This window comes from Notechis scutatus, chromosome 9 (genome assembly GCF_049901735.1).
Source record: "Notechis scutatus isolate UNSWTSFEM ecotype Mainland chromosome 9, rNotScu1.2, whole genome shotgun sequence".
Classification (NCBI taxonomy): domain Eukaryota; kingdom Metazoa; phylum Chordata; class Lepidosauria; order Squamata; family Elapidae; genus Notechis; species Notechis scutatus.
The window spans coordinates 22,445,628-22,468,647 of record NC_142017.1 but is presented as its reverse complement, the minus strand read 5'-3'; the positions used below and the strand labels follow the sequence as shown (position 1 = coordinate 22,468,647).

Below are 23,020 nucleotides of genomic sequence, written 5' to 3'. Positions count from 1 at the left end.
AGAACAGAGAACATTGAAAGAATAGAGAACATTGAACAAAGAACAGGGAAAACTGATGAAAAAGTGGAGAACATCCAACAAATGATATTGAAGTATGATGAGAGATTCCAAAAAATTGAAGAAGAAGATAAACAAAGAGACAAGAAGATTGGAGATATTGACAATAGATTAACAGTGGTTGAACAAGATAAAAGTGGGATGCTGAAATGGGATATGGATAGATCAGAATTTTATCTCAGATTTCAAAACATAGAGGAAGAAAAAAGGACAAAATTTAGCTGAGATAATGATAGAAATTCTAGCGGAAGCTTTGGAAATAACAGAAGAGAAGATGATGGATGGAGTAGATGAAGTATATTGAGTTTTTACAAGATATGCAATGAGAAATAACCTACCAAGAGAAGTTCATATTAGATTTACAAAAAAAGGCATTAAAACACAAATATTGCAAGTGGCAAGAGAGAAAACGCTGAAATATAAGGGCAAGGAAATTGTGGTTTTAAAACAAATACCCAGAAAAGTGAGAGAGATAAGAAGAGAATACCGATTTTTAACTAAAATGCTACTGAAAAAAGAGGTGAACTACAGATGGCTAATTCCAGAAGGATTAATGTTTACATGGCAAGAACAGAGACATAGAATGGATTCAATTGAGAAAGCAGAATTATTTTACGCAGAATTCTTTGGAAAGAGAAATGAAGAGGCAGAAAAAGAGGTCTCATTAATTGAATTTCAAGAGGACCAAATGAAGACTGAAAAAGAAGAAGGCGCAGTAGGTGGACAGATGGAAATTAAAGAACAACGTGAACCAAGATCCATGAGAGCTACCAAACCTAACTACAAAGTATAATCATGGAAGAGATAAAACTGATTACAATGAATATAAATGGACTTAATTTGGTTGTTAAAAGAAGGAAAATTTTTCATAAATTAGAGAAATTAAAATTTGATATAATCTGTCTACAAGAAGTACACATTAAAAAACAATATGAACAATTGTTGGTCCAACCAAAATTAGGGAAAATATTTACTTCTTTGACTCAATGTAAGAAGAGGAGTGGTTTTATATATTAAAGAGACTATTTCAGCAAAATTGATTCATACTGATGAAGATGGAAGAGTATTAATGGTGGAAATAATGGACAATAATATGAAAACACTCCTGATTGCAATTTATGCTCCGAATGATAAACAAGAAGAATTCTATAAAAATTACATATGAAAATAATTGAACTGGACTATGTTAATATAGTTATGATGGGAGATTTTAATGGAATTGTAGACAATAAATTGGATTGTACAGCAACAATAACAAAACAAAATAGAAAGATTCTTCCTAAATCCTTCTTTAAAATGACAGATGAAATAAACTTAAAAGATATATGGAGAGAAAGAAATGCTAAAACCAAACGATATACTTTCTACTCAAATAGACATTTATTATGGTCTAGAATAGATATGATTTGGATTTCAACAGAACTAATATCTAATATTCAAGAAGCAAACATTGAAACAAGTACTTGGGCAGACCACAATCCAGTGACAATTAAATGGAAAGGAGAAAAAAGAAGATCGAGATGGACGTTAAATAATACTATTTTAAAGGAAAAAGTCTTTATACAGCAGATGGAGAAAGAATTGGCCTTCTTCTTTAGAGAAAATAAAAAGAAGATACTTCAACTCAGAATGTTTGGGACACAATGAAGGCATATGCTAGAGGCTTGATAATAGACTATACAAGAAAAAGGAACATCAGGAAAAGGCAAGCCACTAAAGTTCTAGAAGATGAGCATAAAAGACTTGAAAAAGAGCTACAGAAAACGCCACAGAAAAAGGACATTAAACTAAAACTGGACATAATTAAACACAAAATGGGTCAAATAGAGAAAGAAGAATTAGCACAGAAAATTAGAAGTGCTAAACAGAACTGCTTTGAAGATGCAAACAAACCAGGTAGACGCTAGCATATAAATTGAAAAAGGAGAAAGAATCAAGGAAAATATTGCGGTCAAGGTCAAGTTTGCTACGGCAACAAAGGTAAAAAGGAAATTATTCGAGACTTCTATGGACAACTATATAAGCAACAGAATATCGATGAGGAAAGAGTTTTGTCTTACAGTACTTACAGAATGCTAATTTACCTAAGATACCTAAAGAGACTGAAAAATGTTAGAAAGTAATATAACAATGATGGAATTAACTGAAGCACTTAAGAAGCAAAATAATGGAAAGGCACCAGGTCCAGATGGGCTTCCGGCAGAATTTTATAAAACATTACAAGAATCGCTGAGCCTTCCACTGCTAGAAGTCATGAATGAAGTTATGTTAAAGAAGAAGATACCTAAAACATGGCCAGAAGCTTATATTACACTTATTCCAAAAGAAGAGGCTGATCCACTGCAAATTAAGAACTATAGACCTATTTCTTTACTTAATGCAGACTACAACATTTTTGCTTCAATTTTGGCAGAAAGACTTAAAAAATACTTAAATAACTTTATTCATCCTGACCAAAATGGATTTCTGCCAAAGAGACAAATTAAAGATAATATGAGAGTAATTTTGGATACTTTGGAATATTATGAGGCACACCCTGAAAAACAAATGGCATTGATATTCTTAGATGCACAAAAGGCATTTGATAATGTGAATTGGAGATTCATGTTATTATTATTGGAACAGATGGGTTTTGCCAGAAAATTTATTCAAGCACTAGAAGCCATATACCATAAGCAAACGGCAAAGGTAATGATAGAGGGAGAATTGACAGATCCTATCAATATAAGAAAAGGTACAAGACAAGGATGCCCACTATCACCTTTGTTATTTGTATTAACTTTGGAAGTGTTGAATAGAAATATTAGAGATGATAAGAGTATAAAAGGAATGAAAATTAAAAAAAAATTTAAATTGCAAGCCTTTGCGGATGATTTGGCTTTTTATTAGCAAACAGGATTCTTAATGCTAGTGCTCACGTTGATAAAGTGACATTTACCAACGTTCAGTCTTTAAAATGCTTGGCTCAGAATGTCTTACAACAGAAAGATATCTAACTATGGTGTGATACAAGATCAAATAATAGTTGTAACCAGAGCAAGATTTGAGCGCCTTGATTTTAAACATGGACAATTTTATCTAGCATCTCATCCACAAAAGAGATGTATATGTGGCCCACCACAAATAGAAGACATCACTCATACCCCCTTGACTGTCCTTTAAATGCTCCAGCCAGAGCGTAACATTTAAAGTCACTAATTGACAAATAGCCCATTAGGGACCCATCAATAATCATGGCACGGACTCATGGAGGTTAAGAAAAACTGCCATGTTGACAGTTAAAATGCAACTTGAGAGCTTCTAGTTTCAATAATCTTACACAATTATTTCACTGAATATTTTTAGATCCCAATACACAGCATTATTTATCTTATTGTATTTAATATGATCACACTAATTAATAAACAATAAACTAAACTAAAATCAAAACTAACTCTTTCCTTCCACTTTTCCCAGCATTCTCAGCCTTCCATCCTCCCGAGGTGGGTAAAATGAGGACCCAAATTGTTGGGGGCAACATGCTGACTCTGTAAACCATTTAGTGAGGGCTGTAAAGCATTATAAAGCAGTATATAAGTCTAAGGGCTATTGCTATAGAGCCTTCTCCAGAGAGAGAGATAGGTCTTCACATAATCTGTCCAAAGTAGTACAATTTCAGCTGGTGACACTTTTGTGACTTGACTGAAAATCCAGGTGTGAGTTGTCTGATGATCCCTTGGTGTTTTTTTTGTTTTGTTTTTTGGCTGCTCATGTTATTCTGAGGACTCTTCTCCAACACCAGAGTACAAAAACACCATTGCCCTTCCTATTTTGCTTCTTCAGGGTCCAACTTTCAGTTGCATAGAGCAGGGATCCCCAAACTAGGCAACTTTAAGACTTGTGGACTTCAACTCCCAGAATTCTCCTCTGGCATGGAGTATCCAGGGAATATCCAGTCTGCAGCTTTGTGCCGTGTGCTGTGAGGGCTGAGGCTTTCAGGGATAGCTGTGGCTTTGCACTGCACTTTGCGGCTCAGGGGTCTTTCTGCAGCCCCAGAACAGCGGCATGCCAAGAAGCCCCCCAGAGCCACAACACAGCAAGAAGTCCCCAAAAAGCTACAGGATGACAAGCAGCAACACACCCCACCGTTCTGGAGCTGCTTGCTGCCCCACAAGGGAGGTTGCAGGGTGGCCAAATGGACACAGATGGGGGAGGGGAGTTGAAGAGGAGGCAGTCCCTTAGCTTACCAAAGGTCAAGACTGGGAGAGAGGGAGCCAGAGTGGCTTTGATAGGGGTGGGTCCTCAGTTAATGACTAGTGCTAATTCAATTAATGACAGCAATGCCAGGATTTCTGTTGCTAAGCGAGCTGTGTGGCACTGCTGTTTACAATCACATCACTTTGTGATGGAAATTCCAGGGCTAAGCCGAGAACTATTTGCCTATCACTAGTGGTTTGACCGCTGCAATGCACTCTGCGTGGGGCTGCTTTTAAATACTTCTTAGAAGCTTCAACTAGTCCAGAAAGTGACAGCAACAGCAGTAATGGGCATGCTTCAACATGTCCATGCAAGACCTCTGCTTTGCAAGCTCCAGTGCTTCCTAGTACGCGTCCGTGTGCGATTCTGTTGCCTGATACTACCAATCTCTTCTGGTCTCTATCCAGGTGGTTCAGTCTGGCAGAATTGGTACGCTTGAGGTTCCTTCGGTCAAGCAGTGCTATCTATCTAGAACCTTCTTAGTCTCTTCTGGATTGAAGTTCCCCTTGAAATCTAGAGGGCTCCCACCATGCTGGTGCTCCTGTGGATTTAAAGACCAGGCTCTGGCCTAGGATGATTGTAACCCCTTGTGCTACTAGCATGTCACAGGTTTTTGTGTTGCATCTTATTTAACATTTTCTACTTAGACTATATTTTTTTATTTGTTCTTTTTTTAAAAAAATTCTTATACTGAACCACCAAGAGTTGATCTAGAATTGGGCAGTACCTAAATCAAATCAATCAATCTGTGGAAAACTTATTGATCAAAAGGGTTTTTAAGCTATGGATTCTCCAATCATCGTGCTGGAGAATAAATATTCTTTTTCATAGACTCATACATTTGTAAGCAACTCACAAGTTACCTAGTCCTATTTTCACTATTTGATTCATATGCAAATTTAAATAAAATTCAAGTGTTCCAGTAAAGTTTCAGATGATTATCCTATTATAGAAGTCTTTATTAAATATACAGAAATAATTTCAGTTACTACTTTTGCCATCTACTTATGTAACAAACAAACAAAACTCCTTGTATTTTATACGTGATATTATTGCTAATGGAATCTGGAAAAGAGTATGCTAGGAAAGTTATTCAACTGAAGTGTATTTTTATCAAATTAACTAATGCCAGTATTTTGGAGATTCTATGATTAAAGAAAACTTTTCACAGACCAAAGCACATATGGTCTTCTGAACCGTTCTCCTTACTTCATTTATTTATTTATTAACAAGAATTGGTCAGAAATGGTCGAACCTAAATCTACTTGAGTAGAACTGGTAGTGGCTCACTTCTCCCTATCCGTTTCATCCAGTCTCCTCTCACATTCCATTCCAATTCAGTAATTTCCTTTCTTCCTACAAAGTTTAAACCTAACCACTTAGGTATGCTGGTGGGCTTCTTTGTGAAGTTTCATTATTTTAAGTATTCAATAAGAAAATACCAGAAAAGAATTGCATCACTTGGGGGCTTTACAAAACCTCTTAAAGAAACAAAACCACTTGTTTTGAATCCAATTCATTTAACTTAAAATAATGTATTTAATATATTTATTTTCATATTTTGAAAATATCAGACTAAAGACCATGTGATAATACAAAGAAGTTTGCAGCTCCACAATTTAGCCTACTATGATAAATAAAAACAAGTTATGATTACAAAGCAGGCTGTCAACACAGCCAACTTAATTTACAAAATTTCAGAACATATAGGTAACTCTATATCCATTTAAAATACTGTTTTTCCTTCAAAATGTTGCAGATTGAGATGCAAGTAAACGTGAGTGTTTTATGTTAAAAGACTGTCTATGTGCACAAACCATCACCACTTGAATAAAAGTGTCTTAGGTTTACCCAGAGACTGTGATAGTGGAAGGGATGACATTTTTCTCAAGTACAACCCAGTGTGACCTTGGAGGCGTGGGCATATGGCAGTTGCTAAGCATCTGAATGAGGATGGAACACAGTCTCACCAGGATGCATATGGACATGTGAGAAAGCTACGAAATTTTGGATACAAATTCATATAATAATACAAAGGATCTTAAAAGATGAATAGTGCTAAGAAACCATAACTTCTTTTATGGGGACTTATGGACAATGAATTATAAAAGACTCATGGCAGATTGATACTATACAGTATCAATGGTAACCGCAGAAACATTTATTGTATGCACAATGATGGCAAAATAATGGAATTCCCACAGTGGAGGAGGTGATTGTGAAAATGTCAGAATTTGCAAAAATGACAAAACTCTTCATACAGATGTTAAATGTTCTCTGTTTAGTGAGAAAACAAAGAACAAAAACTTTTTTGAAAGATGGAAACCTGATATTATTTTTTTGTTGAATAAAAAAAATGGTTGGAACTGAAGACTGAGAAAGATTCGGAGTAAATGAGGAAGTATGGGGATGTGAAAAATATTTAAGAGGAAAGGGGAACAATAAGATTGTAATTATCTGTTCAAAAAAAAGGTTGGAAGTAATTTGTTCATTTCTTAACTTTCAATTTTCTTTTCTGGCACTTTTTTCTTTTGATTTAGTCTCTTATAAATATGAAAATTCTTAAATACATTCACCATGGACAAGCCAGGTTGGTTATCTGTTGCAGTTTTGCTTAAGAATAACTTCTAAGGAGCTTGCAAGAGATGATAGCCATGAAGCAAGTGTATATTAAGGATGCAATTCTGAATGAGATTCCAAGTAGAAGTTGAAGGGTCAATGCAGGTTGGTATATGAATAGCCCTAACTTGTCCTCTGCTTGCAGATAGGAGGCACCAACAAGTCCCAGATGAAATATTTGCAAAGCTTGCACCAACAGTTTCACTTACTTTGCACCCTATACTTTTCTCCAGAACTGCAGTAGCTTAAAGGGAGAAAATAAATTTTGGAAATGGTTTTAATTCTTCTGATTAGCAGGCCAGTATGATTTAGCAATAGTCCATGACAAGGGCTTAGGAAAAGTTCAACTTTCATTTTGATGCAGTGTGAAGGATACAATCATAAGCACATCTACATCACCTTGGGCTTGAATGAAAAGGAGAAAAAAATTAAAGTTAAATTAAAAATAAAATAAAAATACACATATACATACATACATACATACATACATACATACATACATACATACATACATACCAACCATAAAATTAAATGAAGCTGTCCTCTAAGGCAGGTTAAAGATAGGGAATAAGGGAAAATCCAAAAACATGCAACCTCTATTTCTACTCCACAGAAACATTTGAACAGCAATAATATAGAATATGAGATCATCACAGAATTTGAGACCAAATCAATGAGGAACACAAAGCAACTATTTCTCACAAGACTATATGATATAGTAGGCCTGAAGGCTTTTAGGGTCCTTTCAAGGTAATATCAAACTATTTTCTATTCATACACCAATATTTTGCACAGAATCACCAAACTACTGATAGTTCTCGCTTAACAGCTCTTTGAAATTATGATGGTGCTGAACAGAGACTTACGACACGCCCCCAAAGTTACGGCCATTGCAATGTTCCTGCAGTCACACAATTACAATCCAGGTGCTTGGCAAATCTTTTACACTCACGCCCTCCAATTATGTGATCCCCATTTGCAATTCCTCTGCCAGCTTCCTTGGAAAGTCAATGAAGAAGCCATCAGAGACGTTTGCAAGCCATGGCCAATGCCAAGATGACTCCCTCTGGTTCCTGGGGTTGGCTGAAAAAGGTGAGTCCCCAAATCAAGCAGGTTTTTGACATGGAGAGTTTGCAGCATGGGGGGGTTTGGAGCCAGGAGCCCTCTTGTTACTGGGGGGCGGCTGCAAACACTCTAGGCCCAAATGCTGCCTGGATTTCAAGACAGACTTTTCCAGCCAGCCGCTTTTAAGAGCAAAAGGGCTGCTGCCTACCAGACTGATTTCATCCTACACGAGATGGAATGCCTGCACCAAGTAACTCTTTCACTCTCAAAGAGGCTGGCTGAAAAAATCTGTACCAAAGGACTGGGAAAGAGCTGGTTGGGTTCCAGTTTTCAAAACAGGAAGAAAAAGAAAACGGATCCAGGAAATGACAAACCAATCAACCAATCAAGACCTGGGAAGATCCTGCAAAAGACAAGCAAGCAAGCAAAGCTATTACTAGAAGATAACATGGGTTTGTTAAAAACAGATCATGCCAGACAATCCTTACTGCATTCAAAGTGACTGTGGCAGATAGTCCTCGAGGTACAACAGGCTATTTAACAAATGTCTGAAGCTACAACATCCTCCCCAAAAACTACATACGAACCTCTTTCAAAGTTACAACCCCTTGCAGTCATTCACCCTTATGATGCCGCAGCACACTCACCCACTTATTTCCCTCCCATCTTGGCTTGCCAGGTCCCCAAAGGCGCAGGGACTGCTTTGCCACCCCACCAGGTTCAATGCACTCCTCTCCAACCCCAACCACCATTTGCTCACATAGTTTTTGAAAATATCCAGAGCTTTAGAAGTCAGAGTAGGGAAGGCCGGGCCCTTGCTGGGCCACATCACACAATCCAGGAGGAGAAACGCTGCTGCTTTTGCTCCCCTCGCAATCCCGTCCTCCCCAACTCCCGGCTCTTCCCCTTTTGCAAGGGGAGGAAAAGCAGCAGCATTCCTCCTCCCGGATTGTGCCATATGGCCCAGGAACAGAGCGGCCTTCCCTACTCCAGCTTCCTGGGCTCAAAAGGGAAGCGTGTGATTGTGACAGGGTGGGGTATGGAGGAGGCCCATAGGGTTTTGGGGGAACCCAAGGGGCAGGAAGCAGAGCACTGAGTATCTCAGAAGGTGGGGGTGCACCTTGCCTGCACTAGGCCTCCCCCACCCAAGTCCCTCAATGCTCTACTGAACGGCCTATGCATTCATTTAACCAACGCATTGGGGAAAGCGGGGATGGGGAGGTCATAATTATGCATTTCATTTAACATATAACTTGATTTCCCACAGCAAGAGGCAGGCTCCATTACTGTCATAAGTCGAAAACCACCTGTTACTGTAAATTGTGCCGGAAAGCCTGCTCAATCATCCTCTCCCACCTTTTCTTAAAAGCCTCCCAAAATGAACATGGCCTCTGTATGTAAACTGTTGGACATCAGAGTGTTTTAACCTAAACTCCTAAGTTACTTTATGCATAAAGTAAAGTACATGCAACTTGCTATCCTCACTATAAACACCATAGAAGCTTAACAAGCTTAACAGCTCTGAAGACTGGAAATAATACTTTAATCATCTTACACATAAACTCAGACAGGAAGACATAGAGAACAATCAAGGCTATCTTTAACAAAGGGAGAGATACTCCAATGTAACTTCATTCATACATACTTACATATCCCAAATTATAAATTTTGTGAGTATATTTAGCATGATGCTAAAAGAAAAATGCACTTCTGTGTACTCCCTAATGCTTAGATGGCAAGGTAACCCATGTGGTATCAGCAATAGCCATGATGCAATAAAAATAAAGTGACACCTGTCACTTTTACTTAAGACAGAAATGCCTGAGGCGAACTGTTGGGATGGATATAGAGAACAAGAATGCAGAAAATTTAGCTAACGGTACCAGTTACACAGGAGGGTTCTGCAAATTTAGAACATGAAATATTTTTACCAGGGGTATCTCTTACAAAAACACAGAGGACATGAAGCAACACATAGCTTAAGAAGATATGAAGAAAGCTATTGACAATATAGAGCAGGGGTCTCCAACCTTGGCAACTTTAAGACTTGTGGACTTCAACTCCCAGAATTCTGGTTAAGGAATTCTGGGAGTTGAAGTCCACAAGTCTTAAAGTTGCCAAGGTTGGAGACCCCTGATATAGAGAGATCACTAAGCTGGAGTGGCATTTATGCAAGAAAAAATTGATTCTTATCAAGACCTCCCTGCAACAGTATTTTTTACATCATGTCCTCAAGATAATCTGTTTGTATTCTTCTTGCTTTCCCTGCAGATGTCATCTGAATTACAATAATAATTGTAATAGCAGAAAAGCAAAACTAGATCCTTTACTATTATGTAAAATTCAGAAAGCAAAGTCGGTGTAAGAATAAAATATTCTGACCAAGCCAGAATAAGATGATAGTATCAACATCAAGCTCAGGGCCCAAACAACTCATCACTAACCCAATTCTTGTAAGGTGATTTGCTAATTTGGAATATACAATTATACTATACTCTTTGGCTGTATTTGTACTTGCTAATAAACAATCTAGGTAATTTATTAGTAAGTGAGAGTGAGAGTGAGAAAGATGGCAAACTGTGTGCTGTGGACTCCATTACCATAAGACTGAAAAAAGTTGGTCGAACAACTGTACCAAACACATGAATGATTACCTGTATTAACCTCGTGGGAAGTGACAGGCAGAAGCTCTGTGATATTTATAAATTATAAACATTTTGAACAGCAAGTCAAAAATATGATTTTCAAATTTGCAGATGATACATATTAAGCTTGGAGATTGTATTTGCATACAATCTATTAAGGATTACATGTTGAGTGGAGTTGGTCAGCTAGTTATGAATCCATCTGGTGCTGATGCTGTCTATATACCACATTTTTGTAAATTGACTACCAATCAAATAGATCGGCAGATGATGCTGTCAATATGGCTCTGCACTACATCCTACAACATCGTGAATCTCCAAAGAACTATACAAGGGTCCTCTTTGTAGACATCAGCTCAGCGTTCAATACCATCATTCCAGATATTCTTCTAACTAAACTAAATCAGCTAGCTGTGCCTGACCACACTTGTAAATGGATCATAAGCTTTCTAACAGACAGCTAACAGCAGGTGAAGCTGGGCAAGATCACATCAGATACCTGTACAATTAGCACAGGGGCCACCCAGGGCTGTGTGGTGTCTCCACCTCTCTAAATACTAGTGACTGCATCTCAAATGATCCCTCTGTTAAAGTACTGAAGTTTACAGATGATATAACAGTGATTGGTCTCATTCAAGACAAAAATGAATCTGCATACAGACAGGAGGTTGAGCAACAAGCCTTGTGGTGCAACTGGAACAGTCTTGAACTAAACACACTCAAAACCGTAGAAATGATGGTAGATTTTAGGAGAAACTCTCCTATACTACCACCTCTTACAATACTAGACAACACCGTATCAACAGTGGAGATCTTCGAGTTTCTAGGTTCTATCATATCTCAAGACTTAAAATGGACATCTAATATCAGAAATGTCATCAAAAAAGCACAACAAAGAATGTTCTTTCTGCACCAACTCAGAAAGCTCAAACTGCCCAAGGAGTTGCTGATCCAGTTCTACAGAGGAATTATTGAGTCTGTCACCTGCACCTCTATAACTGTCTGGTTCGGCTCTGTGATCAAACAAGACAGACAAAGACTTCAATTAGGACTGCAGAAAAAACAATTGCTACAGACTCCTTACATTCTGGACATAAACTGTTTCAACTTCTACCCACAAAACGACGCTATAAGGCACTGCGCACCAGAACAACTAGACACAAGGACAGTTTTTCTCCACACGCCATCACTGCTAAGCAAATAATTCCCACAAGACTGTCCAGCTATTTAGTAAGGCTATATTACTATTCTTCTTCTTATCCTTCCTATTACTTATCTCCTTTTCTACTCATGACTATAACCTTGTTGCTTTTCTAATTATGACTATAACCTTGTTGCTTGTATCTTTACAATTCATATTGTTTCATTTAGTTTCCTTGTATGATTTTTATTGCTTATTTAGTATCCTATGACTACCATTAAGTCATCCTATGACTATCACTAAGTAAGATACTAAATAAGCAATTAAAATGATGAATGTGATTCATGATGAATGTGTTATGATTCATGATGAATATGTTTATGATGACTATGATCATGATTTATCACTTTTATCTTTTATGTACACTGAGAGCTTATGCACCGAAGACAAATTCGTAGCGTGTCCAATCACACTTGGCCAATAAAGAATTCTATTCTTCTATCTTACCAAGAAGTAGGCCATGAGAAACTGAAAAAAAAGGCTATAACCAATAAGATGATTAGAATAAGGCTCTTCCGGTTTGGGTTTCTTCAGTGACAGACCGAAATCCGCGATCGTGGACAGTTTTGATCTGTGCTCGCCGCTGGAGCGCCCCGATCCTTTGGATTTGGGGCTGAAGCCATCCCGTAGAGGTGGTGAAGAGGGGGGAGATTGCTAGCAGAGTGGAGGGGAGCTGCATCTCTCCTCCTTGGCTGGTCTAAACTCCCCTTCCCGAAGGCGGTTGCAGCGGTGGTCAGAAATGGCCACCTCAAAGAAGAACCCAACTGGATTAGATTGTGCAGGAGGAAGACAAAGAGGAAAGCAGGACAGACCGGGCTAAACAACAGAGAACATCTAAGCAAGGTACCCTGAATCTAAAAGTACTTAGAGGGATACTTCTGAAAGAAGATCTTTAAAGCGGCGAAGGAGAGAGAAAAGAAGGTTAAAAACCCTTTTTTAAATCTTTATATTGACAATTACAAATGATATGGAAAGAAATCTATATTAATTTACTTTGACACTAATAGGCAACTTTAAGCTGAAATTTAATTGTCAAAAGGAAAATAAAGATTTTTTCCTTGGTCATTTTAAAGTCCTAAAAAGGAGAAGAGTGGAGGCAAAAGGGTGGGTCTTGGAATAATGGAAAAATGGAGTGCCACCTGGAAAAATAAAGAGGATTAACAGCGAAACTTTGAAAAGACTCCCGAGGATACATTGTAACTGAAACCTTATTAAAAGATAAGAGTAACCCAACGGAAAGGAAAAGTAAAGGAAAGAAACAAGAAGGAACAGTCTGGAATCATTTGGTGATTTTAAAAAAAAGTTGTTGGCATTGGTTTTTTCTTTCTTTTTCTGTTTTTACTTAAAGTCAATCGGGTGGTTGTTCAAAAGTGTTTAAAATGCCATCACTCCTGGAGGAATTGAAGATGAGTCTTAAAAAACAGAAAGAAGATGCAGAAAGGGAGGAAGATCCTTTGGCTTCGTATTTGAATTTCTTGAAATGGAGATCCTGAACTATGAAAAGCAGAAGGAAAACCTTCAAGAGCAAGAAGAAGGGCGGGACAAAGAAGAAGCCATCTTCAATGATCAAATAATGCAAAGTATGGCAATAAGGGGGGAAAGGGGGAAAGGAGTTAAAAGTTTGAGATCAAAGGGAACAGCCAAAAAGAAAAATAGTCTGAAAAAGAAGTATAACAGCAAGGAGAAGCAGAAAAGAAAACCACAGAAGGGAAAATTAGAGAGAGAAGGGTATTAAAAAGGAGATGAGAAAAAGGGGGGAAGATAGAAAGGGAAAGAACTCATGAGGGACAAAAGCAGGAAATAAAGAAAAAGGGGAAACGTACTAGGATTAAAGGTATTTACTCAGGTAGAAAACACAGAGACAATGGCTAAATTAAGTTAAAAGTGAGGATTCTGCAAAGGTACAAAAGATAGTGTTGTGACAGTAGAATACTGTAATGAGTTAGAAATGAAATAAGTAAATAATCTATGAGATAAAACTGTATTGTTATGTAATGGTATGTTTATTTATAATTAATGCAATAATAAAGAAGAGAGGGAAACATTGTAATTGTTTCTAAAGATTGATAAAATATTGAAAAGAAATGTGAAAGATTTATAAGGAAATTTATACCAGTTACTAGAATGAATTTGAATAATTATTTTGCTTTTTAATAGTAAATAATTTATAAGATAAAACTGTATGATTATCCAATGGTATGCTTATTAACAATTAAGTAATAATGAAGAAGGGAGGGAAACATTTCAACTGTTCTCAAAGATTGATATTGAAAAGAAATGTGAAAGATTTACAAGGCTCATACCAGTACTAGAATGAAGTTGAATAACTATTTTGCTCACTAATGTTTATATATATATATATATTGTTTTTGCTATGTTTTTAGAATTTTTCTTTTTACATTTTTAAGGGGAAGTACCAAGCAGAGTCTGAATGATGAGATTTACATGATATAAAATAGATATTAGAAATTTGAATGTTATAATTTTAGAATGCACAAATTTAATGTTTAATGAAATTTCATATAATAATAACAATAAGATTTAAAGGTGTTGCACTTCAATTGGCAATCATAGAGGAATTTTGCTTCTTAAGCATGTTGAAAGAGAACATATGAAATTGTAAACAAGACAGACAAAAGTATAAGTATAATGAATAAAAAGATATAGAAATTTAGGTAAAAGAAATACAATTGAATAAGAAGAAAATGAGATAACCATAAAAGAAAATTAAGAGAAGTAAAGGGAGAAATAGTGAGAAGTTGGAAAAAGAGTAATAAGATATGAAGTTGAATATATAAGATGAATATGCATATGAAATTGTGTCTGTATGGAAATGTAATAACCCGGAACCATGCTGTACTCAAATAAGATGTTTTATTTGTTTTGTTAAAACTCAACAAAACTTTATTTAAAAAAAAGATGATTAGAATAAGCAAGTGACAGGACAGCCTTGGACCAGACCGCACACAGCCATGCATTTTGTAAAGCATCAGGTTTTTACCAAAGAACTCCAAATGACAAGCGCCAAAGAAATCACGAGATTCAGGCAGTTCAAATGAGTATAAAGATTTATTGCAAGCTTAAGCTCTCTACAAAAACCTGAGCTATTAACAGTCAAGGTCAAATGACCAGGAATTAAGGTGGCATTCAGGGTGGGCTGGACTTGGATTTCTTGTGGGGGTGCAGGGACTTGTGACTCATTATGCATTTGACCCTTCCCTCGGGCTCAGCCTAATCATCTCCTACAGAAGAGCAACTAAGATGAGTAGGGGACTGGGAGCTAAAGCATAGGATGAATAGTTGCCATAACTGAGAATGTCTGGTCTGATGTAGAGAAGAACTAAGCGTGACATGATAGCCGTATTTTAATGTTTGAATGGCTGTCACAGAAAGGAGGGGGTAAATTTATTCCCCAAAATATCTGAGGTTAGGACAAGAAGTAATAGATGGAAACTTATCAAGGAAACATCCATTTTAAAACCAAGGAGAAATTTCCTGGAATACTGCAACCAATTTTGATCACTATATTACAAAAAAGATATTAAGACTTTGGAAAAAGTTTGAGAGGATCAACTAAGATGATCAAAGGCCTGGAGACTAAACCATATGAAGAATGGGTGCAAGTTTTGGGTCTGGTTAACCTAAAGAAAAGAAGAATTAGGGGTAATAGACATGATAGTGGTATTCCAGTATTTGAGGGACTTTTACAAAGAAGAGGGGGTCAAATTATTCTCCAAAGCCCCAGAGGGCAGGACAAGAAATAACGGTTTGAAACTAACCAAAGAGAGAAGCAACTTGGAATTAAGGAGAAACTTCCTAACAGGGAGGACAATTAACCAGTGGAACAGAAGTTGCCTCCAGAATTTGTGGGTGCTTCTTCCCTGGTGGTTTTTAAGAAGAGACTGGACAGCCATTTGTCTGAGATGGTATAGGTTCTCCTGCTTGAGAAGGGCACTGGATTAGGTCGCCAACGTCCTGTCCTGTCCTATTCCTGTCAGTGAAGTTGTGGATACTCCATCACAGGAGTTTAAGAAGAGATTAGACCTCCGTTTGTCTGGAATCGTGTAGGGTCTCCTGCTTACGCAGGGGGTTTAATAGAAGACCTGCCCAGCCCCTATACATAACTCTGTTTTTCGGTATTCTAAGATTTTTAAAAGCTACTCAGCAAGCCTAAAATGCTAAAAAAAATATGGCACCATCCAGAATTAGCTCTCTCTCTCTCTCTGTTTCTCTCTCTCTCTGTCTCCCTCCCTCTCCCTCCACAAACAGAGGAGCAATCTAGAGGATCTCCCATCTTTTCAGGACTGTGCTTTACCAATTCAAGAGGGCTAATTATTATTCCAAACAGAAGGTGTGTTATCAGTATTGATGGCTCTTATTCCATATATACTGATTGCTGCTAGAAGAGACAATCCAGCTCTACACCACCGCAAAACAAGTATTTTATCCCTTTTTACATTCATAAAGTGGAGCCATGCCAATTGGAAACTTCATAAGGTATTCAGGAATCCAGTGCATATCCAGTGCAACCTTATCAGGGGGCCTTATTTCTGAATAATGGACCAAGCCTCAAAAAAGATGTAAAGGGTTCAAAACTTAATCTTAGATCAATGTCATCTTCTTAGAGTTAATGTCTAGAAGTAGCATACTCAAACATATGGATTCAGTTACTACTTTAAACATCCAAACCCTACACTATACAGGAATGGGCACCATAATGCTGTTTTTGAACTGTCACTGCAGTAATAGATATGTTGGTGGATTTTGCATTTTATGTCCTACATGCACAGGGCTTGATATAAAAGAAAAGGTATCCATAGATTCCAGGGAAATTAAAAACAATAACTGCATTCGTTCTTATAATGTCAGTATCAAACTAAAGCTAACTTACCATTTATCCATAATCCCATGAAGTTTTGTTTTTTCATACATTTATTAGTGGTACTTTAATTGCTTGGAAGGTATGTGTTGACCGCATCAGTCCACCTGTTAAACATTTCAAAGTAATACAACCACTATTTTTCCAAGGAAAATACCAGGTGCAGTAGCTCAGGTGTTTCTCTGATTTCTACTGGAGATGTCTACCCTGAATGCAACCCTAAAATCTTTTAGCAGATCTTGCCTAAAGGAAGGAAGCGACTTACCTCAATGTCCTGTAGGCTGAACTCCTTCTGATCTTTAAAGTTGGCTGCTCCAGCACTAAGTTCCATGAGCATTTTTGCAATTTCTGGTTTTATTGCTGCTGTGAGTCGACTTGCTGCCTCCATGACATGTTCCTGCACGTCCTTCAGTTGCATAGCTGCCTTAGAATAGTGCGAGTTCCGGAATACACTGCTGAAAAGGTCTGTGAGGAAAGTGCTTGCACGACAAAAGACATTGAGTGCATCTAGGTATTTGGAGATTCCCTGCTGGAGGTCTGCGACCGGAGTCGCATGACTGCAGCTGCCAGCAGCAGCCAGGGAAACCAGAGGAGTGGTTGGAGCTGAAGATGCTAAGGAGGCGCCCAGAGTCTTGCCCAGTTCTGGCACTTGATACTGCTGGTGTTGCTGCCCTTTTTGCTTGGACCCGCCAAGCAAGAAGCGCCGCTTATAGTCCATTTTACTTTCTTGTGCACTGCAGCAATACATAAGGAAGTACTTGGCCAAGGGTTTTTTGAATTAATTCATTCTCATGAGTTGCTCTCTTGGAAATCCATCTAGGTGTAGCAATAGTAGAGGAGCATGCACATAATTTTCAGAAAAGGCATTTGAAAAAAAAAAAGTCAAGGTACTAGGTGTCAATAGTGAAAATGGCAGCTGTTTTGCTGACTCGTACAATTCACTGTTCAAATGCAGCACTGCTGCAATTACAAATTATAATCACAAAAGCAAGTGGTGGTAACTACTTGTACTATTTCCTCCTTAAGCATTCTACAGTGGGCACCCAAAATGTTGTTGCAATGTACAAGACACAAAAGCCATTTGCTGTAGTTTTTCTGTCAATCCATTTCTGACACCTGGTGTTAATATTGTTTTAAATTGAAGAAAACTCATGTTTAAAAAGTAGTACCATTGTTATATTTTTCTTCAGTTAGTATTAGGAAAGGGAAAGGAAAATCACCGCTCAACAGTGATGAGTAATGCAGACTATGACTGTTCTTGAAGAATCGCTGAGTCTTAACATCAGCAGACAAAATAACTTCTTGATTTGACGGAGCCTGTCAGTCAAATCCCATCTTAATACTGAAAAAAAGCATATATTTTTCTAGAGTCTTTGCTACTACACTTTATTCATAACATATGTTTTCTTTTCTTTTTATTGCAAGCCTTTCCACTTTTGCTTCTTGGTGCTGAGGTAGTTTCCTTTTAATATTACTAAGTGGTGGTGCTTTCAGGGTTCATTTTTCTTGATTGTAGAATATATAGGATGCAGAAATGTAAGGCCTCTAGGTCATTTCCTGGCAAGGGAAAATTGCAAAAAGTTTATTGTTTAGTAATATATTTTACTATAAAAAGCTAACTCCTACCTGTCTGACAATAATCTGGATAGTAGACTGTCACACAAACACTTGTGTCTTATTTGTAAACTGAACTGAAATACAATAAATATACTCAAGATATCACAAATCTTTTGTCATTTACAGTCCAGTCTAAAGTTCAGACATTCAACACTTCCTCTGTTTATACTTTTGGTCTTGCAAAATGCCTTGAGAGAAATCAGGTGCTATTTGAATGTGACCTGTTTTAAGAAAATGTCTTGCTGAAGAGTAACTTAGAAATACTGTAAAACCCTCCAGCTTTGCCACTTCTCAACTTAGATCACCAGTTTTAACTGAAACTAATGCTGAAGATCCTCCGGGTGGATAAAAAAAAGTGACACACTTGTATGCACCTCTGTAGGCATATATACAGATAGTCCTCGACTTATAATCACAATTGAGCCCCAAACTTATGTTGCTAAGTGAATTTTGCTCCATTTTATGATCTTTCTTGCCACAACTGTTAAGTGAATCACTGTAGTTGTTAGTAACACAGTTGTTAAGTGTGCCTGGCTTCCCCATTGACTTTACTTGTCAAATTTTGATCACATGCCCATGGGGATGCTGCAATGATTCCAAGTGTGAAAAATAGCAATAGCAACAGCAGTTAAGACTTATATACTGCTTCACAGGGCTTTCCACCCTCTCTAAGCAGTTTACAGAGTCAGCATGTTACCCCCAACAATTTGGGTCCTCATTTTACCCACCTCGGAAGGATGGAAGGCTGAGTCAACCTTGAGCCTGGTGAGAATCGAACTCTTGGCAGTGGGCAGAATTAGCCTGCAATACTGCATGAAGGAAGGAAGGAAGGAAGGAAGGAAGGAAGGAAGGAAGGAAGGAAGGAAGGAAGGAAGGAAGGAAGGAAGGAAGGAAGGTAGCAATAGCACTTATATACCACTTCACAGTGCTTTGCAAGCGGTTACAGGGTCAGTCTCCTGCCCCCAACAATCTGGGTCCTCATTTTACCCACCTTGGAAGGAGGGAAGGCTGAGTCAACCTTGAGCCTGGTGAGATTTGAACTGCCAAATTGCAGGCAGCTGACAGGCAGCAGAAGGAGCCTGCACGACTGCACTCTAATCACTGCACCACCGTGGCTCATCAAAATGGTCATGTCACTTTTTTCAATGCTGTTGTAATTTCAAATGGTCACTAAATGAACTGTTGTAAAACAAAGGCTACCTGCATAGGTCTCAGAAACTATACTCCAGCATTTTTTTAAAAAAAAAATCCAGGATAAGGCTTGGAAAAAAAAATTCTTCTCCTCTACAGTCTCTTACTCATGCATGCCACTTTTACACATAAAACATAATGCCACGTTCCTGGCTGTCAAGTCCATCAGAAACAGTAAAAAGAAAGGAAAAACAGTAATAAAAAATGAAGAGTTAAGTCTAAGAGTGTTAAAAAGACTTGTTTCCTGTTCTCCAATGTCACTGCAAATCGCACAAGCACTTAGAAACCAGTGATTTGAGCATAGCACATCTTTATTAAATTATGGAGGTTTTTTTCCCTTTATTTAAAATATTTAGAGCTCGTTTACAATCCAGAGGAACGTAAAGAGGGTTATAAGTTATAAAAAAGTAAATTGTAGCAATACCAGCTGACTTACAAAGGAAGGGACTACAAAACCTGGGTTTCCTCCCAGTTGCACACTTCCACTTTGGGCCAGTTGAAACGGTCCTTTCCCATTGTCTGGGGCCTGTGTGGGTCCAATGGAGGATTATGGCATTTTGAGAAGACTGGCTGGCCTGAGGGGAAGGGGCCTCTTTTCCCACCCTTAACTCTGCCTAGGGATACTTTCCCCAGGGAAGTTGAAGGGGAATTTGGGGTTTCTCCTGGACTTACAGCTCCTACTCCAAGAGCAGATGGCAGCTGCAGCTAAGGAGACTTTTGCACAGGTTCAGCTTGTGCCCCACCATTTCTGAACCAGGAAGCCTTGCTCACAGTAACTCATACCTCACACAGCAACTCTTACCTTAATCATCTTCCATTTGGATTGCTCTAAGATGCTCTATATTACAAAGTAAGATACTTTATAAGGGGCATTCAGAAGCTGTAACTGATCCAGTTCAGGCAGGTTCTGCATCTTTCATAGCCATATAATGCCACTGCTCTGATTCTAGTAGGCTCCTGGATGTGGTTCAAGGTGCTGGTTGTTGCCTATAAAGGCCTACATGGCATACGATTGGGCTATGTGGGAAAAGATGATCAAGCAACGGATTTGTGAGTGCCTAGAGTGGACAAACTGATTACTAGAAGCCAGCGTGGGTTTCTTAAAAGCAGGTCATGCCAAACAAGCCTTATCGCCTTCTTCGATAAAGTGACTAAATTACTGGATAGAGGAAACACTTTGGATATAGCATACGTAGACTTCAACATTTGACAAAGTAGATCCCAACCTACTTCTTCGTAAGATAGAACAATGTGGCATAGTACAATGAATAGCTAAGGGAAGTAGGTATGTTTAGCCTAACAACGAAAACGCTTAGGGAAAACATAGCTGTCTCCTAACATTAGAAAGGCTGTCACAGGGAAGAGTGTGGTGATTTATTCTCCACAGCACCTGAGGGCAAGACAGGAAGCAATGGGTGAAAGCTTGTCAGAGGGAGATCCTACCTGGAAATAGGGAAGGATTTCCTTAATCAATGGAACAGCTGCCTCCCGGAGTTCTTAGTGCTCCATTGCTAAAAGTTTTCAAGAAAAGTTTGGACAATCATTGGTCCAGGATGGAATAAGGACCTTGGGCAAGGGGTTGGATTAGAAGATCTCCAAGATCTCGTCCAGCCCTATGAGTTGATGTTTACCTCTATTTGTGGGACCACATTTCTCCCAATAGTTTGTAAGCGTTTAAATCTAAATGTCTTTCTTCTCTTTTTCTTTCCGAATTTAACATTGTAATTGTAATAAAGAAAAAAAAAATAGAAAAAAGAAAAAATTGCCCCCCTCTTTCAGTTTACACCTTCTTTCCTTCTTCTCTGAAGTTATTCTAAGTTGATTTCAACTTTAATTATTAAACACTTAAAATTTTATGAAGTTAACAATCAACAATTGAAAAGAGGAAATTTCAATCTGTTTGGAAATTAGGAAAGCAAAGGCTCAAAATGAACGAAGACTTGCAACAAAAGTCAAAGATAATCTTAAAAATTTTCTTTCAACATATAAATAAGAAAAAAGTCAAGGAACCAGTAGGCCCACTTAAGAGAAGATGGCAAGGAAATAACAGGCAGAACTGCTTAATTCATTTTTTGCATCAAACTTCACACAAAAAGGAATATAGCCCAACCTACCTAAAACATAACTGTAAAAGACAGATTAAAAATTAAAATTAAAATAAGCAAGAAAATGGTTAGAGAACACCTATCTGATCTTGATGAATATAAATCTTTGGGTCCTGATGGATTACCTCCCAGCGTTCTGAAGGAACTGGCAGATGTTATCTCAGAACCATTGAACCGTATCTTTCAAGGATCCTGGAGCACCTTGGAATTACCTGAGGACTGGAAAAGAGCTGATGTGGTTCCCATCTTCAAAAAAGGAAAGAAAGGCAGACCAAGAAACTATAGACCAATCAGCTTAACATCAGTACCTGGGAAGATACTGGAAAAATAATTAAAAAATATATCCGTGAACATCTAGAAATAAATAAAGTTATAACTAAAAGCCAGCATGGGTTTGTTAAAAACAGATCATGCCGAACCAATCTTATTTCATTCTTTGACAAAGTAACTAAATTAGTAGATCAGTGAAATACTGTGTATACTTAAGACCTCAGAAAGGCATTTGACAAAGTGGACCACATACTATTTCTTGCTAAGCTAGAAAAATGTGGGATAGGTAGCATCCCCACCAGATGGATTTGTAACTGCTGACAAACCATACTCAATGAGTCATCCTTAATCTACATGGAGGGAAGTAAACAGTGGGGTACCACAAGGTTCCATCTTAGGCCCAACACTCTTCAATATCTTCATAAAAGACTTAGATGAGGGAATAGAAGGGGAACTCATTAAATTTGCAGATGACACTAAGCTGGCAGGAATAGCCAACACCACAGAAGACAAACTCAGGATCCAAAAGGATTTTGACAGACTTGAACAATGGGCCCTATCTAACAAAATAAAATTCAATGTATAGAAAAATGAGGTTTTACACTTAGGCAGGAAAAACCAAAGGTACAAGTACAGATTAGGTGAAATCTGGCTCAAAAACAGTAAGTGTGAGAGGGATCTTGAGTCCTAGTGGATATTCATTTAAATATGAGCTATTAGTGTGTGGCGGCAGCCAAAAAAAGCAAATACAATCCTTGGTTGTATAAACAGATGCAGTGGTGGTAGTCAGCCGGTTCGCACTGGATCGGGCGAACCGGTAGCAAGAATTTGGTGTGGGTCGCCGAACCGGTAGTAAGTTCTGGCTGGCCACGCCCCCCCACCCGGTCACCCTCCTGCCCGATGCTCGCTCACCCCGCTCGCCTGCCTGACATTCGCCTAAAGTATTTTTTTCTTTTTTTCCCTCCTGACAATCAGCTGTAGATTTGATCAGCTGCGCCGGGATTCCCCTTGCTGAGGCCCAGGACGGCAAAAAATGGAGGGAGGAGCTCAGGCCCCCCCTTCAATTTTTTGCCTTCCAGAGCCCCAGAGGAGCCTTAGGGGAGCAAAACGCCCCCCAGAGGCTTTTCTGAGGCTA

General features: G+C 38.2%; 1 protein-coding gene across 3 annotated transcripts in view; it reads right to left on the bottom strand.

Annotated features, from left to right (window-relative positions):
• GARRE1 (granule associated Rac and RHOG effector 1) overlaps window positions 1-23,020 on the bottom strand; it is a 74,229-nt gene that overhangs the window by 27,043 nt on the left and 24,166 nt on the right. For 2 of the 3 annotated variants that reach the window (XM_087971807.1, XM_087971806.1), the window contains exon 2: window positions 16,968-18,259. The exons of the other annotated variant lie outside the window; for it this stretch is intronic. In XM_087971807.1, coding sequence (XP_087827933.1) covers window positions 16,968-17,450 — 483 coding nt within the window. In that variant the 5' untranslated portion in view covers window positions 17,451-18,259. The remainder of the gene's footprint in view (window positions 1-16,967; window positions 18,260-23,020) is intronic. 3 annotated transcript variants of the gene reach the window in all.